General features: G+C 59.2%; 1 protein-coding gene across 1 annotated transcript; it reads left to right on the top strand.

Annotated features, from left to right (window-relative positions):
* Positions 1–1,943: 1,943 nt before the first annotated feature.
* LOC309440511 (prominin-1-A-like) lies at positions 1,944–13,558 on the top strand (the record flags this gene model as incomplete). Its single annotated transcript, XM_082054201.1, has 24 exons — positions 1,944–2,073; positions 3,305–3,369; positions 3,567–3,772; positions 4,223–4,343; positions 4,502–4,565; positions 4,994–5,083; positions 5,355–5,545; positions 5,627–5,701; positions 6,001–6,064; positions 6,340–6,499; positions 6,760–6,912; positions 7,816–7,939; positions 8,091–8,182; positions 8,397–8,481; positions 8,598–8,741; positions 9,001–9,072; positions 9,283–9,384; positions 9,514–9,567; positions 9,890–9,970; positions 10,273–10,341; positions 10,434–10,523; positions 10,793–10,905; positions 11,973–11,990; positions 13,106–13,558. 24 exons carry the CDS (start codon positions 1,944–1,946, stop codon positions 13,155–13,157), a joined length of 2,415 nt encoding a protein of 804 aa, XP_081910327.1. The 3' UTR covers positions 13,158–13,558.
* Between the last annotated feature and the right edge of the window lie 1,363 nt (positions 13,559–14,921).

Genomic DNA, 14,921 nt, shown 5'->3' on the forward strand with positions numbered 1-14,921 from the left:
TAAAGTATGCTCGTGAAAGCCCCCAACCCCCTTCCTCACAGCAGCCCTAGTGCTGTGAGAAACTTGCTGAATTTCTGCTTGTTTTGGTTTGTTTTTTCTTTTTTTAAGGATGGGGCATCTGTGTCCTCTGATGCTCTGCCCTGGTGCCAGTGCCAAGGCAGAGGGCACCCCAGTGCCCGGCACGAGCCAGGCCAGAAGGAAGCTCCAAGGCAGGGCTGCCTTCCTCCCCGTGCCACCTTTGCCCAAGGTCACGGGAGAGCAGTGGTGCCAGCTTGTGCCTGGGAAAGTTAAGCAGTAACCTGGGACATGGCAGCCAGCAAGCCATCAGCCTGGGATGTACCGGTATGGTTTACCCAGACTCCCCACTGGTGCCTGTCCAAAACCACATGGTGCCCCACGCAGGGACACAGGGCTGAAACAAGGGCCAAGGACCATGCTGGGGACACTGGGGGCTGGCATGGGGAGCTCTGAGCACAGGGGCTGTGGCAGGGTGGGCTGTTGGAGGGGCCAGCGCTGGGTCTCTGTGGGGCAGAGAGGGAGCCTCACCTGTGCATGGAGCAGATGGGCTGGGCACTGGGGGCCGGGGTCTCTCCCCGGTGGGACAGGGCAGGAGCTGGGGTCTCTGGGGGCAGATGCAGCACGTCAGAATGGGATGGGGCAGGAGCAGGGGTCCCCCCGGAGCGGTGGCGGGGTGCCAAGGCTCAGCGGGGCGGGTGCAGGGGCCTCCCTCCCGACAGAGGCGGGGGCCGGGGCAGCCGCACTCCCCGGACAGACCCCGGGGGGCCGGGACGGAAGGGGCGGCCCAGCCCGGCCATGCCCATCCCTCCCGGGGCCGCCCGCGCCGTGGTCTTGGTGCGGAGCCGAGCCGAGCCGAGCCGCAGAGCTCCCGCCGCCGGGACGCGATCCCCGGGGCAGCCGCCCCGCGCCCACCGGGTGCGTCCGCAGCACAACCAGGAGAGACCTCCGGCCCCCGACCCTGCCTCCGGCTGTGGGTCTCAGAGCCCGGGCGGGACCCCGGCGGTGGAGCGCGGGCTGAGGACCACGGGGCGGTGGCGTGGGAGACCTCGGCGGGCGGGGAGGGGGGATGGAGCGGGCCAGGCGCTGACAGACCTCCAGCCTCGGAGGAAAAATCCTGTCTGGGGGTACCTGAGGCTGTCCCCTACTTGGGAGGGTCAGGGTGTGCGTGGAAAATGCCGGGTTTGCTGCAATGCCCCATTTGGGAAGGTTTTTTTAAACGCAAACCCGGGTTCTGTGTCCAGAGCTGGTTTGTGCTGAAACTGTGGCTGGCCAAGCACGCCCCATCCCAAAGGGATGCAGCTGGTGCTGGGGTGGAGCAGGCGCAGTGGGTGCCCTCGGGATCCTCACGGGTCACCCTCGGGACAGGAGGAAACCAGAAAGAGCACGGGAACTCGCGGAGGGGTTTCTCCCTGGTGCCTGGGTTGGGACAGGTTGGTGGTGACCCTGACCTGGGTATGGAGAGGCAACCCAGGGTGGCCGGGTGCCAGGAGGTGGCAGGGGCAGGGTGGGGCAATCCCAGCATTGACACCTTCCCCGGCAAGCAGCTTCTCAGCAATCACAGCTGAAACTTAAACAAACCGTAAAGCCCCAAGGGGCTGGCACTGTGTAGCTGAGCCCTGCAGCAGACCCGTGTGCGCAGAGGTGCCAGAGGAAAGGGTAAGTGTTTCGTCTCTGCTTCGTTCCCCACAGCCCCTCTGGTCACTTGTGTGCACCTCCTGCCTGGCCCCCCACGCTGCTGCCCCCGGGACTCCCCGTCCCTCCTCGGTGCTCTCCCACAGTTCTTTCCTTCCGGGCAGGAGCTGGCAGGTGCCTGATTATTTTCTCACAGCATTTCCTGCTCAGAGGTAGGGTAGGCTGGGTGGCCCCACGCCCCAGCGACACTGACAGCTCCTCTCTGTGCCCAGGCACCCACCGGAGGTGCCGCAATGGAGCTGGGGAACATCTCGCAGCCCGTATACGGCCCTGGCCCCGAGGCGCCGGGGAGCAGCACCCCAGGCCTGGTGGGGATGGTTCATGGCTTCCTGCGGCTGGTGCAGCCCAACGCCCTGCCCGTAGGTGGGTAATGGTGATGGGGGGCTGGCGATGGGGTGGGGGTGCTGCTTGGAGCTGCTGGGTCCTGGTTCAGCCTGAGCCCTCCTGCACTGGTGACTGTCCATCCAGCATTTAAATGCCGGGGTTCTGGGTTAGAAGAGGTAGGATGGGGGGGCAAATGGAATCCCTGAGGACTGCGAGTTGTGTCCTGCCCATGTCCCATCACAACTAGGGGACAGTCTCAGGTGGGCCCCAGGACAGGCTTTGGTGGCAGAGTCCTGCCACATCCTCCCTCGAGATAACTTCATCCCAGGCACCAACAAAAAGTGCAGAGCGAACCTCACACTGCCTGTGAGTTTGGGAGGCCCTTGCCTGGGTCTCTGTGCTTGCAAGTGACAAAGCATGCTTAGGCAGGACTCGGTTTGGGGCCACCAAGAGCAGCATGTACCCATGCCAGCACCCACACGGCAGTGCTGCAGGTACCCCCTGTGCAGCACCCTGCTTGCCAGCACTTGCCCCCCCTCCTTCACTCTTGGGGGGATGTGCTGGCACAGCCTGGCACAGGTGATGCCAGGACCCTGCGGCTGCTCGATGTCCCTGGGGCGAGTGCTGCCCACATCGGGGGGGTTTGCCACTCTGGCTGCTGGCATTTGTGCTTCCTACTTCGCTGGGCTCAGCCCCTGCTTGCCGGCAACGGACAGGCAAATGTGTGGCTGGCAAACAATGGAGTGGCTTTGTGGCCTTGTGTCACGCAGATACCAGGGTACAATCACACAGTACTGTGTACTGACACAGCTTTTAGTGAGGCCATGGGGCATGGGCAGGGTGAGCCCTGGCAATGAAAGAGGCAGCACGGTGGAGGGGAACTTTGCCCCAGCACCTATCCCGTGCTTGCAGTGCCAGCTCAGCATCTGCCTGGGGCTGGGCTGCCAAGGTGGTGGTAGGAGCATCCTTCCCTGAGCCTGCACCCTGAGCATGCTGCAGGGGGGACCCCCTTGCTCTGTGGACCCCTGAGAGCCTGGGGGCTGGCAGCGCTTTTCCTGGATGCAAAAGCGCTGTGTGACACAATGGCCAGAGAGGGACAGCTGGAAGGGAGAAATGTGCCATGCACTCACAGCCACTTTCAGCTGCAGCGCTGAAGGTGACATGCAGTGCTGAGAGCCTCTCTCTGGGCTGAGCGGGGTGTGGGGCCCTCCTGGAGAGCGCCCCAGCGACCAGCACCTGCTCACAGCCCTCTCTGCTCCTTGTCCTCCAGAACTCATTGCAGATTTTGGGCAGTCACAGAGTGAGAAGGCCATCGGGAAGCAGCAAGTCGAGGAGGTGAGCGGGGAGCCAGGAGCCCCACACCACCATGGGCTGGGGGATGCCAGTGGGTGTTGCTCTGAGGCTGAGCCGTGGGTGCTGGGCAACACCCTAGGGAGAACCATTCTGCCCTGTGGGGGTCTGGACAGGACCTTAGAGCTGGGAAACCTTCAGGGGCACCAGTGTTATGCTGCCTCACATTCTTCCTCCCCCAGCTGCTGATCTACGAAACGGGTTTCCTGGTCTGTACGGCCATTGGGCTCCTCTTCATCATCCTTGTGCCCCTGGTGGGATGCTGCTTCTGCTGCTGCCGCTGCTGCGGGAACTGCGGGGGCCGCATGTACCAGAAGCAGGACCGGCGGACGGGCTGCCGGCGCCAGGCGCTCTGGGTCTCTGTCCTGCTGGTCTCTGCTCTCCTCCTGTGAGTGCACTGGCTGGGAGGCTCAGGATGGGACCCGAGGGAGGGTGGAAAGGCCGGTGCTTGGCGGCTGTGCCAGGAAGCTGCCATTGTTCACAGGAGCTGATCCCAGCAGGACTGGACAAAGGAGAGGAAGCAGCAGCAGTGGGGAGCTGGCCCCAGGGGCTGGCCCCAGGGGGCTGTGCCTTGACACGGCACAGACCCTTCCCAACAGCTTCCCTGCAGGGAAATACGGGTGCACCAGGCTCTCTTGTACTTCAGTTTTCCATGTCCCTTCTGTCTGGTCCCCTGGCTGTGCGCAGGGCACTTGTTTGGATGCTCTGGAAGCATGGCTCAGAATTGTACTCTGGACCCTGCAGCCTGGGGTTGGTGCTGGGGGGATTTAGAGGGTCCTGGGAGGGAGTATTGGGACTGAGCTCTTTGTGTGCTGACCCTGCCTCCCTTCCCTTGTAGGGCTGGTGACGTCTGCGCCTTCATCAGCAACACCCGCTTCTCCCAGGCTGTGCATGGCACCTTCCCCAACGTCAACAACACCGTGGACAATGCCCACACCTACCTGGCCTCCATCCCCCAGGCATGCCTGGTCCTTCTACCCTGGCTGGGGTGCCTGATGGGGCGCAAGGGGCCAAGCAGGGAGAGCAGTCCAAATAGCCCCCTTGGGAAGGTTAACAGTGGGGCTGGAGGTGGGGAAGGGTCCTCACTTGCACTGACACCCTATCTCTGTCCCTGCAGCAAGTCAATTTTATCATCGACAGCAGCGATATCCCGCTGGGCCATGCCAACCACAGCCTCCAGGGTGAGAGTGTGCGGCAGAGGGGGGCTGGAGCTTCCCTGTGCACCCCTGGCGAGCTGCTCCAGCAGGGCTAGGGGTGCTTGGGGACCAGGGTGGCTGGGGGTTCTGTGTGGCTGTGCCTCACTGCCTTGCCGATGGTTGCTGGCCCTGGGAGTCACCAGGCTGGTTCTCATGGGGATGTCTAATGGGAGCGGGTTTGGGGGCTCCTCCAGGCTCTTGCTCTGCTCCAGCTGCTGCTTTTCCCCATTCAGGCTCCTCTCTGGGGAGGGTGATGCAAGTGGTGGCAGGATGGGGGTGTCCCTTCTGTCCCCACCTGGGGAGTGGATGTGGCATGGGGTCCTGGAGGTGGGGTTGGTGATTTTGGCAGTTTCCCTGCAAGTCCCAGGGCCTCAGGGGTCCCATCACTGACACCGTCTCTCCTATATCTGCAGACATTGGGCCCAACTTGGGCGGCATGATCATCTCAGGCATCAGGAACAGCATGGATGAGGCTCTGGGATCCCTCCAGGGCCTCTTGCAAGGTAGTGGCAACCATCCCTGGGTGGCTGGCAAGGTCTCAGAAGGGACTTGGGGGAACAGCAGTGCTGAGAGCTGGAGTACATGCATGTTTGCATAAGGCTCCCAGGGACGAGGGTCCATTTGGCCTCCCAGCTGCAGCCTGGGCCAAATGCTGGGAGTTTGGGGGGTCCCCCTATGTTGCATGTTTTGATGGATCCCCGAGGTTCAGCTGGGTGAGGATAAACCCCCACCACACTGGCAGGATGAGGCCCTGAGCGCCCCCCATCTCCCCAGGGATGGAGACGCTGGCGGCCACATATGTCAGCATCGCCGACGCTCGCTCGCACCTTGAGGAGCTGCAGAGCAACTACAGCCAGCGGCTGGCCAGCCTGCGGGACGGCCTCAACCAGAGCCTGCAGCACTGCGGCCACCCCTGCGGCAACGTGTCCCTGGACGGCCTTGCCTTCAGCACCAACTTCACCTTGGTGAGGAGCAGCAGGGTGCAGAGTCCCCCACAGCCCCTTCCCCAGCCCCCGCAGCCCTATGACCCCAGGCTCTCCCTGCAGATCCCCAGTGTGGAGCAGCAGCTGGAGGTGCTGGATGGTGTGTCTGACTCCAACATAACAGCTGATTTAGAGGAGGTAAGTAGAGAAGGCAAGTGGTCCCCCTCTGCACCTAGGTACAGGGCTGGATGCTCCTGGTGCTGCTGGGGCTGTGCTGCAAGGGGGTGGCTTGGAGGGATGTGCCGGTTGAATGTTTGCCTTGACTGTAGCCTGCCCGCTGTCCCCACCACCCCCGGGTGACAGCATGGTCAGGGCTGGGTGCCGGGGGAACCCTGGCTGTCCTGAGCCACCGGGATCTGGGGATGGAGGGGATGCACTGTTCAGCCCTGGGCTGTGGGCAGGGACATGAGCTATACGCTGTGTCCCCCCAAACGCAGGTTAACAGCACGCTGTACATGATCCCTGCCAAGGTGCAAGAGCAGTCCCAGGACGTTGTGACAAGTAAGCAGGGCTTTGTGCCCCATGTGCTGAATCCCCCCTCTCCCAGGGCTCCCTTCTCATCCCATCTCTGCCTGCAGACCTCCCCTGCTGCCACCCCACTGCCTGCAGCCCTGGCTGTCCCCAAGTCCCCATGTGCTGTCATGCTGATGCCATCCTTGGCCAAAACCACCATCTTACCATCCTTTCTGAGTCCCGGCTGCCCCAGGCTCACCTGCCCCAGATGAGCAGGACCAGAGCAGCAGTTCACAGCACCAACCTGTCTCCATCCTCTGCAGAGACCCAGGACCAGCTGGGCCTCATCAAGCAGGAGATCAGGAGCTTGCAGGAGCAGTTGCCACTCCTGGATGTGGAGGAGAATGTTGGGACCTTTTTGAGTGATGCTACATCGGTGCTGGAGAAGTACAGGGAGCCGACCATCAGCGTGGATTGGCTCAGGTGGGGGGGGGGTTGCTGGATCCCCTAGCTCCCTTGTCTGGAGAGGCTCACACTCTTCATCGTCCAGTTGCTGAGGCTTGCTCAGTGGTGGGGCTGTGGGTGCTGGGTAGCCAGAGATCTGCCTGGCAGCCACCCATGCCCCTTCTTTGCCAAGGCTCCTGGGAGCTTTCTCCTCCCTGAGACAGCAGCTAATGTGATGCTGGGCACTGCTCAGGGTGCCAGGTCCTGCTGTCTGACTCCTGCCCCTCCTCTTGCCCCAGGTGGAGCGTTTGTGTCCTCCTGTGCTGCATGGTGCTGCTGGTGGTTCTCTGCAATGTCATGGGACTGCTGCTGGGACCCTTGGGGCTGAAGGAAAGTGTGCTTCCCACACAGCGCAGCTGTGTCTCCAATGCTGGCGGGAACTTCTTCATGGCGTGAGGATGCATATGGGAGCAGTGGGATGGGTGGGCAGGGGTGGCCTGAGGATGCTCAACTCCCAGATAATCAAATTACTGCAGCTTAATGGCCTGCCCCCTGGCAACTCACCATGCAGGTGGTGAATGCAAGGGTAAAATATGGTGCTGGTGAAAGACGTTCGAGTAGAGGACGTTTGTCCCTTGCTGGTGGGGGACCGGCAGCATGTGCCTGGTCCTGTGGCTCTGTTGGGGGGTGGTGGCTTGCAAAGCTGGGGGAAGCCATGTTGGGGTCCAAGACCCAGGGTACAGCCTGGCTGTGCTCTGGGGGCCGAAGGCAGAGTGGAGACATGCCTGTGGGAATGGTGGCGCTTCCCAGCATTGCTGCAGGGGCAAGGGATGTGAAGGTCCTGGCTGGAGGCAATGCCAGCATTGATTAGGGTAATGAAGCTGGTGTAGGGTCTGGAGCACAAGTCTGATGAGGAGTTGCTGAGGGACCTGGGGCTGTTTAGCCTGGAGAAAAGGAAGCTGAGGTGAGACCTTATGGGTCTCTACAGCTACCTGAAAGGAGGTTGTAGCATGGAGGGTGTTGGTCTTTTCTCCCAAGCAGCAAGTGATAAGACAAGAGAAAATGGCCTCAAGTTGGGCGAGGGGAGATTTTGATTGGATATTAGGAAAAAATCCCTTTACAGAAAGTGTTGTCAGGCATTGGAATAGGCTGCCCAGGGAAGTGGTTGAGTCACCATCCATGGATGTGTTTAAAAGATATATAGATGAGGTTCTTAGGGACATGGTTTAGTGTCAGTGTTGGGTTAATGGTTGGACTTCATGATCTTGAGGGTCTTGTCCAACCATAATGATTTTATGATTCTATAATGCCGGGGTACAGGGCCTCGGGTGCTGACAGCATCTCTGTCCTGGCAGAGGGGTTGGCTTCAGCTTCATCTTCTCCTGGCTGCTGATGCTGCTGGTGCTGATCACCTTTGTGCTGGGGGGGAACACCTACATACTCGTCTGTGAGTCCTGGCGCAACCAGCAGCTCTTCCAGGTGAGGTCCCTGTGGGGAGACACCCCTGCCTGGAGCCACTGACGCCTTTCTGAGGGCTACTGGTGGAGCAGAGGCAGGGCTGGCTGCTTTGGGATGCTCTTCCCAGGTGTCCTGCCCTGTCTAGTTTCTCCATCTCTTCTCTTGCTCTCAGCTTGTGGACACCCCTGGCTTGATCCCTGGCTTCAACCTGTCAGAACTGTTGGGCCAGGAGGGTGGCACAACAAACTTCTCAGAGATTTACAGGTGAGACCCAGCCCCAGCACTGCATCTTTGGGTAGGGGTACAGCTGCTCAGCTCCCACAGAAGCTCCCCAGGATGGGGACAGCTTGCCCTGTGGGCAGGTGCCAATGCCAGGGAAGGAACAAGGTGTGACTTGCCCATGTGGGTGAGGACATGCTCCTGGGAGGGGGTGGCTTTCTCCTGCCCCATTTTCACCCCCATGCCCCCCTTCCTGCAGGCAGTGCCAGCAAGACACTGCCCTGTGGCAAGCGCTGCACCTGGACCAGAGCGTGTCCCTGGATGAGCTCTTGAACATCAGCCAGGTGAGCGCAGGGGTGCCAGGGTCTGGGGGACCAGAGCTTGGGCATGCAGGGCTGGTGCTGGGGCGACAGTGATGAGACAGCACCATTCCCAATCATGGTTTCCCTCACTCTGGCAGTACACAGGAGATATCTCCACAGCCTTTGAGAAGCTGAACATCACGCTGAGCCCCATCTCGCTGCTCAAAGAGAGCCAGAGAGACTTGCTGCTGAACGCCAGCCGGGCAGGGCAGCCCCCCAATTTCACCTCCACCCTGGAGCAGGTGGGCTGGGGACAGCCTAGTGTTGGGATGGGAGGTCCTGATGTGTATTAAGGGGTTTCACTGCCCCCTCCCCTTTGCTGTTTTGGGAGTCCTACTGCAGGCTCCCAGAGTGTCCCTTGCCATCTGTTTCACTCCTTAGGGCAACTGGGCACCTCCTCCACCTGGGAGGCTCTGGTTCCACTCTGTCCCACAGGGGTGGGGTACGGCCCCCCATGGGCCGCACTCCCCATTCTCATGGCTCTGTCTCTGCCTTTTCCAGCTGGATCAGAGTGTGACACAGGGAAGCCTCTTGGATCTGGCCACAGAGCTGGAGCAGCTGGCAGACAATGGGGTGAGAGCCCATGGCACCCCAGAGCCATGGCCACCCTGTCCCCAAAGCCACTGGCCATGGCGACTCCTCCACAGATCTGCCTGGGTGTCGAGGGGAGGCAAAGCTGTTCACCCTTGCCCAGCTCTCTTCTCCAGCCTGGCCCCCCATCAGGTGGCCGTGTTGGGGCAGGGACCCCGTGCTTGGGGACACTGCTGACTGCAGCTCCTCCAGGGCACAGGTATGGAAGAGACTGCGAAAGAGGAGCTGAAGGATTATGCTCGCCAACTGAGGGAGCTGGGCAAGGAAATACAGACGAGCTTCTCTGGGCCACTGGTGAGTGATTCTGGGGTTGGAAGGTCCTGGGGGTTCTGGCTTGGGCTGCCCCAGGGCTCAGAGTCTGCTGGTGAGGTCTCAGCTGAGCTGTGGGGTTTGTGCCTCTAACCCCCCTCTCTCCATCCCCAGCAAAGCCTGAAGGAGAACATCCACTCAGTGCAGAGTGGGGCTGCCCAGCTCAAGGTAAGCTGTACAAGAGGGGCTTCTGAGCGCATCCCAGTCTGGAGCACCCTGCAAAGTGCCCTTGAGGTCCCACAGTGTAGACCTGCAGTCTGGAGGGCTGGTGGCTGCTGTGGGACTCCCCAGACATGCACTGTAGGGGCTGCTCATGGGGCAGAGGGAGGGAGCCCATGCCACAGCACTCAGATGCATCCAGCATGTGACTACTGGGGACACCGCAGCTCAGAGACACCATGTCACAAGCATTGCTGCTGGGTGGTGCGGGGGGGGAGATGTGGGGACCCCACTTCCCCCAACACACTTCTGAGAGCACCTTGCACCCCAGGCACAGACGGAGGCTGCACTGGATAAAGTCAGCAAAACCCAGGAGTTCCTGGAGAGGGAGACAGCAAACATCATCAAGAACGTGAGCTCACCTTGCCCTGCTGCTGGGCCAGCTGGTGGGAATGTGACCAGATCCCCACACCAAGACCTCCCTCTGCGGAGGGATGCCAAGCAATATCTGTCTGCTTGTCCTGCCTTGTTGTCCTCCCACGCCCCTGGGTGCCCACTCCCTTTATGGCAAGGGGCTGGGGTGGGTGGGGGCTTGCAACCCTGTTGCTGCTGAGTTGAGGTGCTTTGACAGCCTTGATCCTGGCATGGGGGGGACATGGGGCATGGAGTAGGCTGGGGATGCAGCACCAACAGTCTCTGGTTGCCTGACCCCAGGAGACATGGGCCTTCCTGGAGCAGCTGTTGGACTTCTTTGAGACCTACATCTCCTGGGCCAAGACCAGGGTGAGTTGAGCATTCCTCAATGGGGTTAAGGGGAGGACAGGCTGCAGGGTTATGGGGGACACTGACATATCTGGTCCTCACTCTGTGCTCAGCTGACAGGAGATGTGGCACGTTGCAAGCCCATAGCTCAGACCCTGGATAACGTGGAGGCCATCACCTGCAACTACATCCTGGACTCTCTGGTAAGCGGGCCCATGGTGTGAGGCGTGACGTGTATGTAGTGGGTGGCAATGAAGTCCCCTTGACCCCTTCCAAACAGAATGAGGGGTACCCACCTCTGTCCTGAGCAAGCAGGGCTCAGCATCTCCCTGGTACATTGCTGTGGCTGAGAACAAAGTCCAGGCTGTGAGAAGAGGTGTGTGTGTGGGGGGGTCACTGTGGGGGGGGCAGGAAGCAGATGAGGCTTTTCCAGCCAGTGTCAAGGCTCTGATGGCTCTCCCCTCACACCCAGAACGCCTTCTGGTTCAGCCTGGGATGGTGCACCTTCTTCCTGCTGCCCAGCATCATCCTGGCCGTGAGACTTGCTAAGTTTTACCGCCGCATGGACGTTGCTGATGTCTACAGGTGAGGAGCCACCCACCGCCTGTGACCGCACTGGGTGCTGATCCTAAAGTAATGTGGGCTGGCAGGGACCAGGTAGGGGGCTTGGGACCTTCAGCCTCCAAGAATGGAGAAGTTTTGGAGCAGACCCTGGCTCTGCCTACTCTGCAGCCCTCCTCTGGGCAGCTGAATGTGACCTCCCCTTCTGAGGAAGGAGCCCAGCTTGCCTGGCAAGGCTGCAGCCCCCAGCCTGGCTCAGGTCTCTGCCACAAAACTCACTCTGCTTTGCACCATTTTTTTGTGCTGGAGCTCCAAAATGGGAGTACAGCTGGATGCTGTGCAGAATGCAACACACTGTGTGGTTGGTGTCGCTGCCACGAGGGTGCAGTGCTCACTCATGCTCCTGTGGCCACCAGCACCACAGGGTTGCTCCCCAGCCCTCTGGGACCCCTTCCCGGTCCCTCTGGGCCCCCCTGATCAACAGCCCGACCTCCAGTGCAGCCGCCAGCCCCTGAGGTAGTCAGCAGTTCCCAGTTGGGTTCCAGCTGCAGAGGGCTATGGCTTGGCCCTGCAGTGCAGCTGGTTTGCTGGGGGTGTTCCCCTGCTCCAGCCCCCACGTACCACCCCGCTGGACCAGTGCGAGGGTGTACGTGGTGTGTGCGGGATGTGGTGCTGAGCCAGGCTGTGCCCTGCCCACAGTGTGCCCAGGGTCCTCACCAATGGCCCCGGTGCCTGTCATTTCCTTTGGGCTGGAGACATGGGCTCACCTGCCAGGGAAACTTGGGGTGACTGAAATGGTGGCACAGGGGAGCTGTGTGCCACCAAGCTGGTGAATGTGGGGCCCCACTTTGTCTGTCAGGGGAAGGAGCAGTGATGCTCTGGGGGCAGCAATGCTTTAGGAGGCTGTAGGAGCCCATGTTCTGTGTCCAGATGGGGCAGCTGGGATAGAAGGGACCATAGCACTCTGCAGCCCAGATGTCCTCCTTGTGTGCCCTGGGGGAGACCCTATTCCACCAGGAGATGCTGGGCTGCCCCAGGAGGCATCTTCTTGCCCCACTGAAGCTGTCCCCTCTTTTTTTATTTCCCTCCAGGAATGAAACCTTGGAGCTGTAAGTAGCAGTGCTGGGTCCCTGAAGGGGGGAAGGAGGGTGGGCAGCTGCTGTGGCATGAGAGGGAACAGGGCACAGAGGGAGGGGAGCGAGGAGGGGAACAGGGCAAATGCAGGCCAAGGAGGGTACTGGTACCAGGGCAGTAACTCCCCTTTCCTCAACCCTATCTTGGGCCCAGCCACAGCTCCCCCAATAAGAAGCCCAAATGGCCTTTGGGAGGTGCTTGTGGCAAGAATTTTTTTTAGGTTTGATGCTGTGACTAAATAATACAAGCCAAAATTACATCTGACATTCAAGTGTTTTAAACAATGGTCAGATAGTGAGTCTGGTTATTTCTAGAGCTCTGCTGTGGTTACTTAAGAACTGCAAGTACAATGGCAGAACTGTACCATTAAGTGTGAATGCACAGTGCCAGACTAGCTCACAGCTTGCATCCATGCAACTTGTTTCAGCATCTAGTTACAGCTATAACTGGCCACAGTTTAAAACATGATTTATAATGCTTTTGGTTACTATGTGCTAAAAAGATTAAAATTTCAGACACAGAAATCTAGATGATAGGTTAGCCAGCACTTCCACATACTTTTTATTCCTCATTTTCACTAAGGAAATAATATTATTAATTTAATTTATATAAAAATACAATTTCCAAAGATCCCCTCAGTACTATCTGAGATAAATAAGGAAAACTAACAAGAGGGGTTATGGTGATAAAAAAGATGGGTGAAGAAATAACCCTTTTGCGGGAAAGCTTAGATTCTTCATGTAACGTCTCTCTGCCTTCTGATAACATAGAAAAAAATTGGAAGAAGTCTTTACAATCAAGAAGACAAATACAAAAAGTTGTAAAAATGAGAAGAAGGGGCTGGGAAGGTGGGACCTGAGCAGTGTGGACTGTTCTGGGGTCCCCCCATCATCTCCCCACACTCCTCAGTTTTTGGGTGCTTCTTGTTCCCAGCCTCCCCAAGCTGGTGGGGTGGAGGAATCTTCTCACCCTCTTTCCTGTGGTGGTGGGTGAGAGGAGTGGGATGACACTTGGCCATCCCAATGCATCCTGGTCTGTCCCTTGTTCCTTTCTGGGGCTGGGGGTGATGTAGGTGACCTTGGTTTTGCAGGCCACCCACCTTCAACTTTTACAAAATCCCCCGGCCATCCACAAGGCATTAGCCCCCGTTGCCCACGGCACAGGCACGGAATAGATGGACACGGCTGCCCCGTCTGCTGCACCTTCTCCCTGGGTTCTGGGGAGCAGGTTGAGAACCCCACCTGAAACCCGGTCCCCAATTCCCAGTATGTGATGATACTCTGGTAGGTGTGGGAGGGGAGCTGCCCCTTGCACTGTTCCAGGTGGGACTTCACCACCCCCACACCAGACCCCTTGGGCTCAGGGCAGCTTGTACTGTCCATGCCACTGCAGCCTGTGCTGCTGGACAGCAGGAACCTGCTCGTCCATGCCCCTCGCTTGAAAAATGTGACTATTTATTTTTGCAAGGTGCCCGACTCTTTCCGAGGCTGTGATTTTTTTTTTTGTGTGTCAGACAATAAATGGGGTGTTTGTGCACACTGAAGACATGTGGCTGAGCTCTTCATGTCCAGCTGCAATGGAAAGACACAAGGGTAGGGTCAGGGTGGGTTCCCCACTGCTGAGGCTGTGCTTGGGACTGGAGAGTTTTTGCTGGGGTTCCCAAGCGTGATCTGCCCACAGCCCACCCTTGGAGTCCTGGCCCAGCCCATGGCCCAGTGTCACCAAGGCTGGGTGACAATCCCCTCACCAGGCAGCCCTTTGCACCTGTGGCTGGGTGGGTACTTCCCTGGGAAAAGCCATGCCAAAAGCTCCCTGTCCATGAGGTGCCCCCATGGTGCACAGGCACTTCCCTGTGCCCTCTGGTGATCCTGCTAGGTGTCATCTGTGGGTTTCCAGTTAGTTTATGGGGTGCCTGCAGCCCGCAACTCCCTCCGTCTACTGGGTATGGTGGCATGGGGACTGTGTGTCCACCCCCACATGTTCCACACTGGTGCGTGGCATGGATGGGCATGACAGCTGCACGCATAGGTGAGCCAAGGGCTACTCGGTCCGCAAGTGTGGTGAGGTAAGCCATGGTTGTTGCTTAGTGCTGCTCCTTGGCACAAGCACAGGGACCATCCCAAAAGCTGGGTCAGGCATGTGGGAACAAACCTGAGCAGCTCGACTCATTTCTTTCATTGAAAAGTCTAAGTGTCTCTGGAATGAGCAACTGGGCCAAGCTGGCCAACTCACCCTCTGCTATATGCATCTGCTTTGGTGCTTTTTCCATTTGCCTTCAGATCTTCTGATCACTATTTTCTCCCTTCAGGCGTTATCTGAAGCTGTACCGGCCATACCTCCTGCTATCTCCCCCAGCACCCATCTTGCCCGCAAAGAGAACCCCGTGCTTTCCTATCACCCAGCTGAATCTGTCGCGTGCTGGCTCAGCCTCTCCTCCCCCAGGGATGGCCCCACCCTTTCTGCTTCTTGGGATGGATTTCCTGGTAGCCCCTCAAGAGCCTTTAGCTCCGTTTTGTCTCTGCTTGCTCTCCCTTTGCTCTCCCCCACCCCAAATCCTCAGCCTCCTGAGTTGTGACCATTTTGTGCTTGACTACAGCTTGCATGTAGCAGTTTCCATCCCCGAGCCCCAGGCTGTCTCCAACCACAGCATGTTCCCTGTTTCCTCTTCCCTTGCCGTGCCCTGGGGACAGCAGCTGCACAGGACTGCTGTGGCTTCAGCTTCTGCTCGCTGGCTTTGCGGGTGCTGCTCCCCACTCTGCTCAGCCTCCAGCTGCGGCCTTTTCTTCTCGCCAACAGCAGCCAGCCTCTAGAGAACTGTTGCAGCAGTTCCTCTTCCCCTTTGCCAGATCATTTTCCACCACAGGGACTTTCTGCAGCTGAGCTCTCGTCTAGGGGAGGGCCTGCCG

This window comes from Streptopelia decaocto (assembly GCF_964273445.1).
Source record: "Streptopelia decaocto genome assembly, chromosome: 5".
NCBI lineage: Eukaryota > Metazoa > Chordata > Aves > Columbiformes > Columbidae > Streptopelia > Streptopelia decaocto.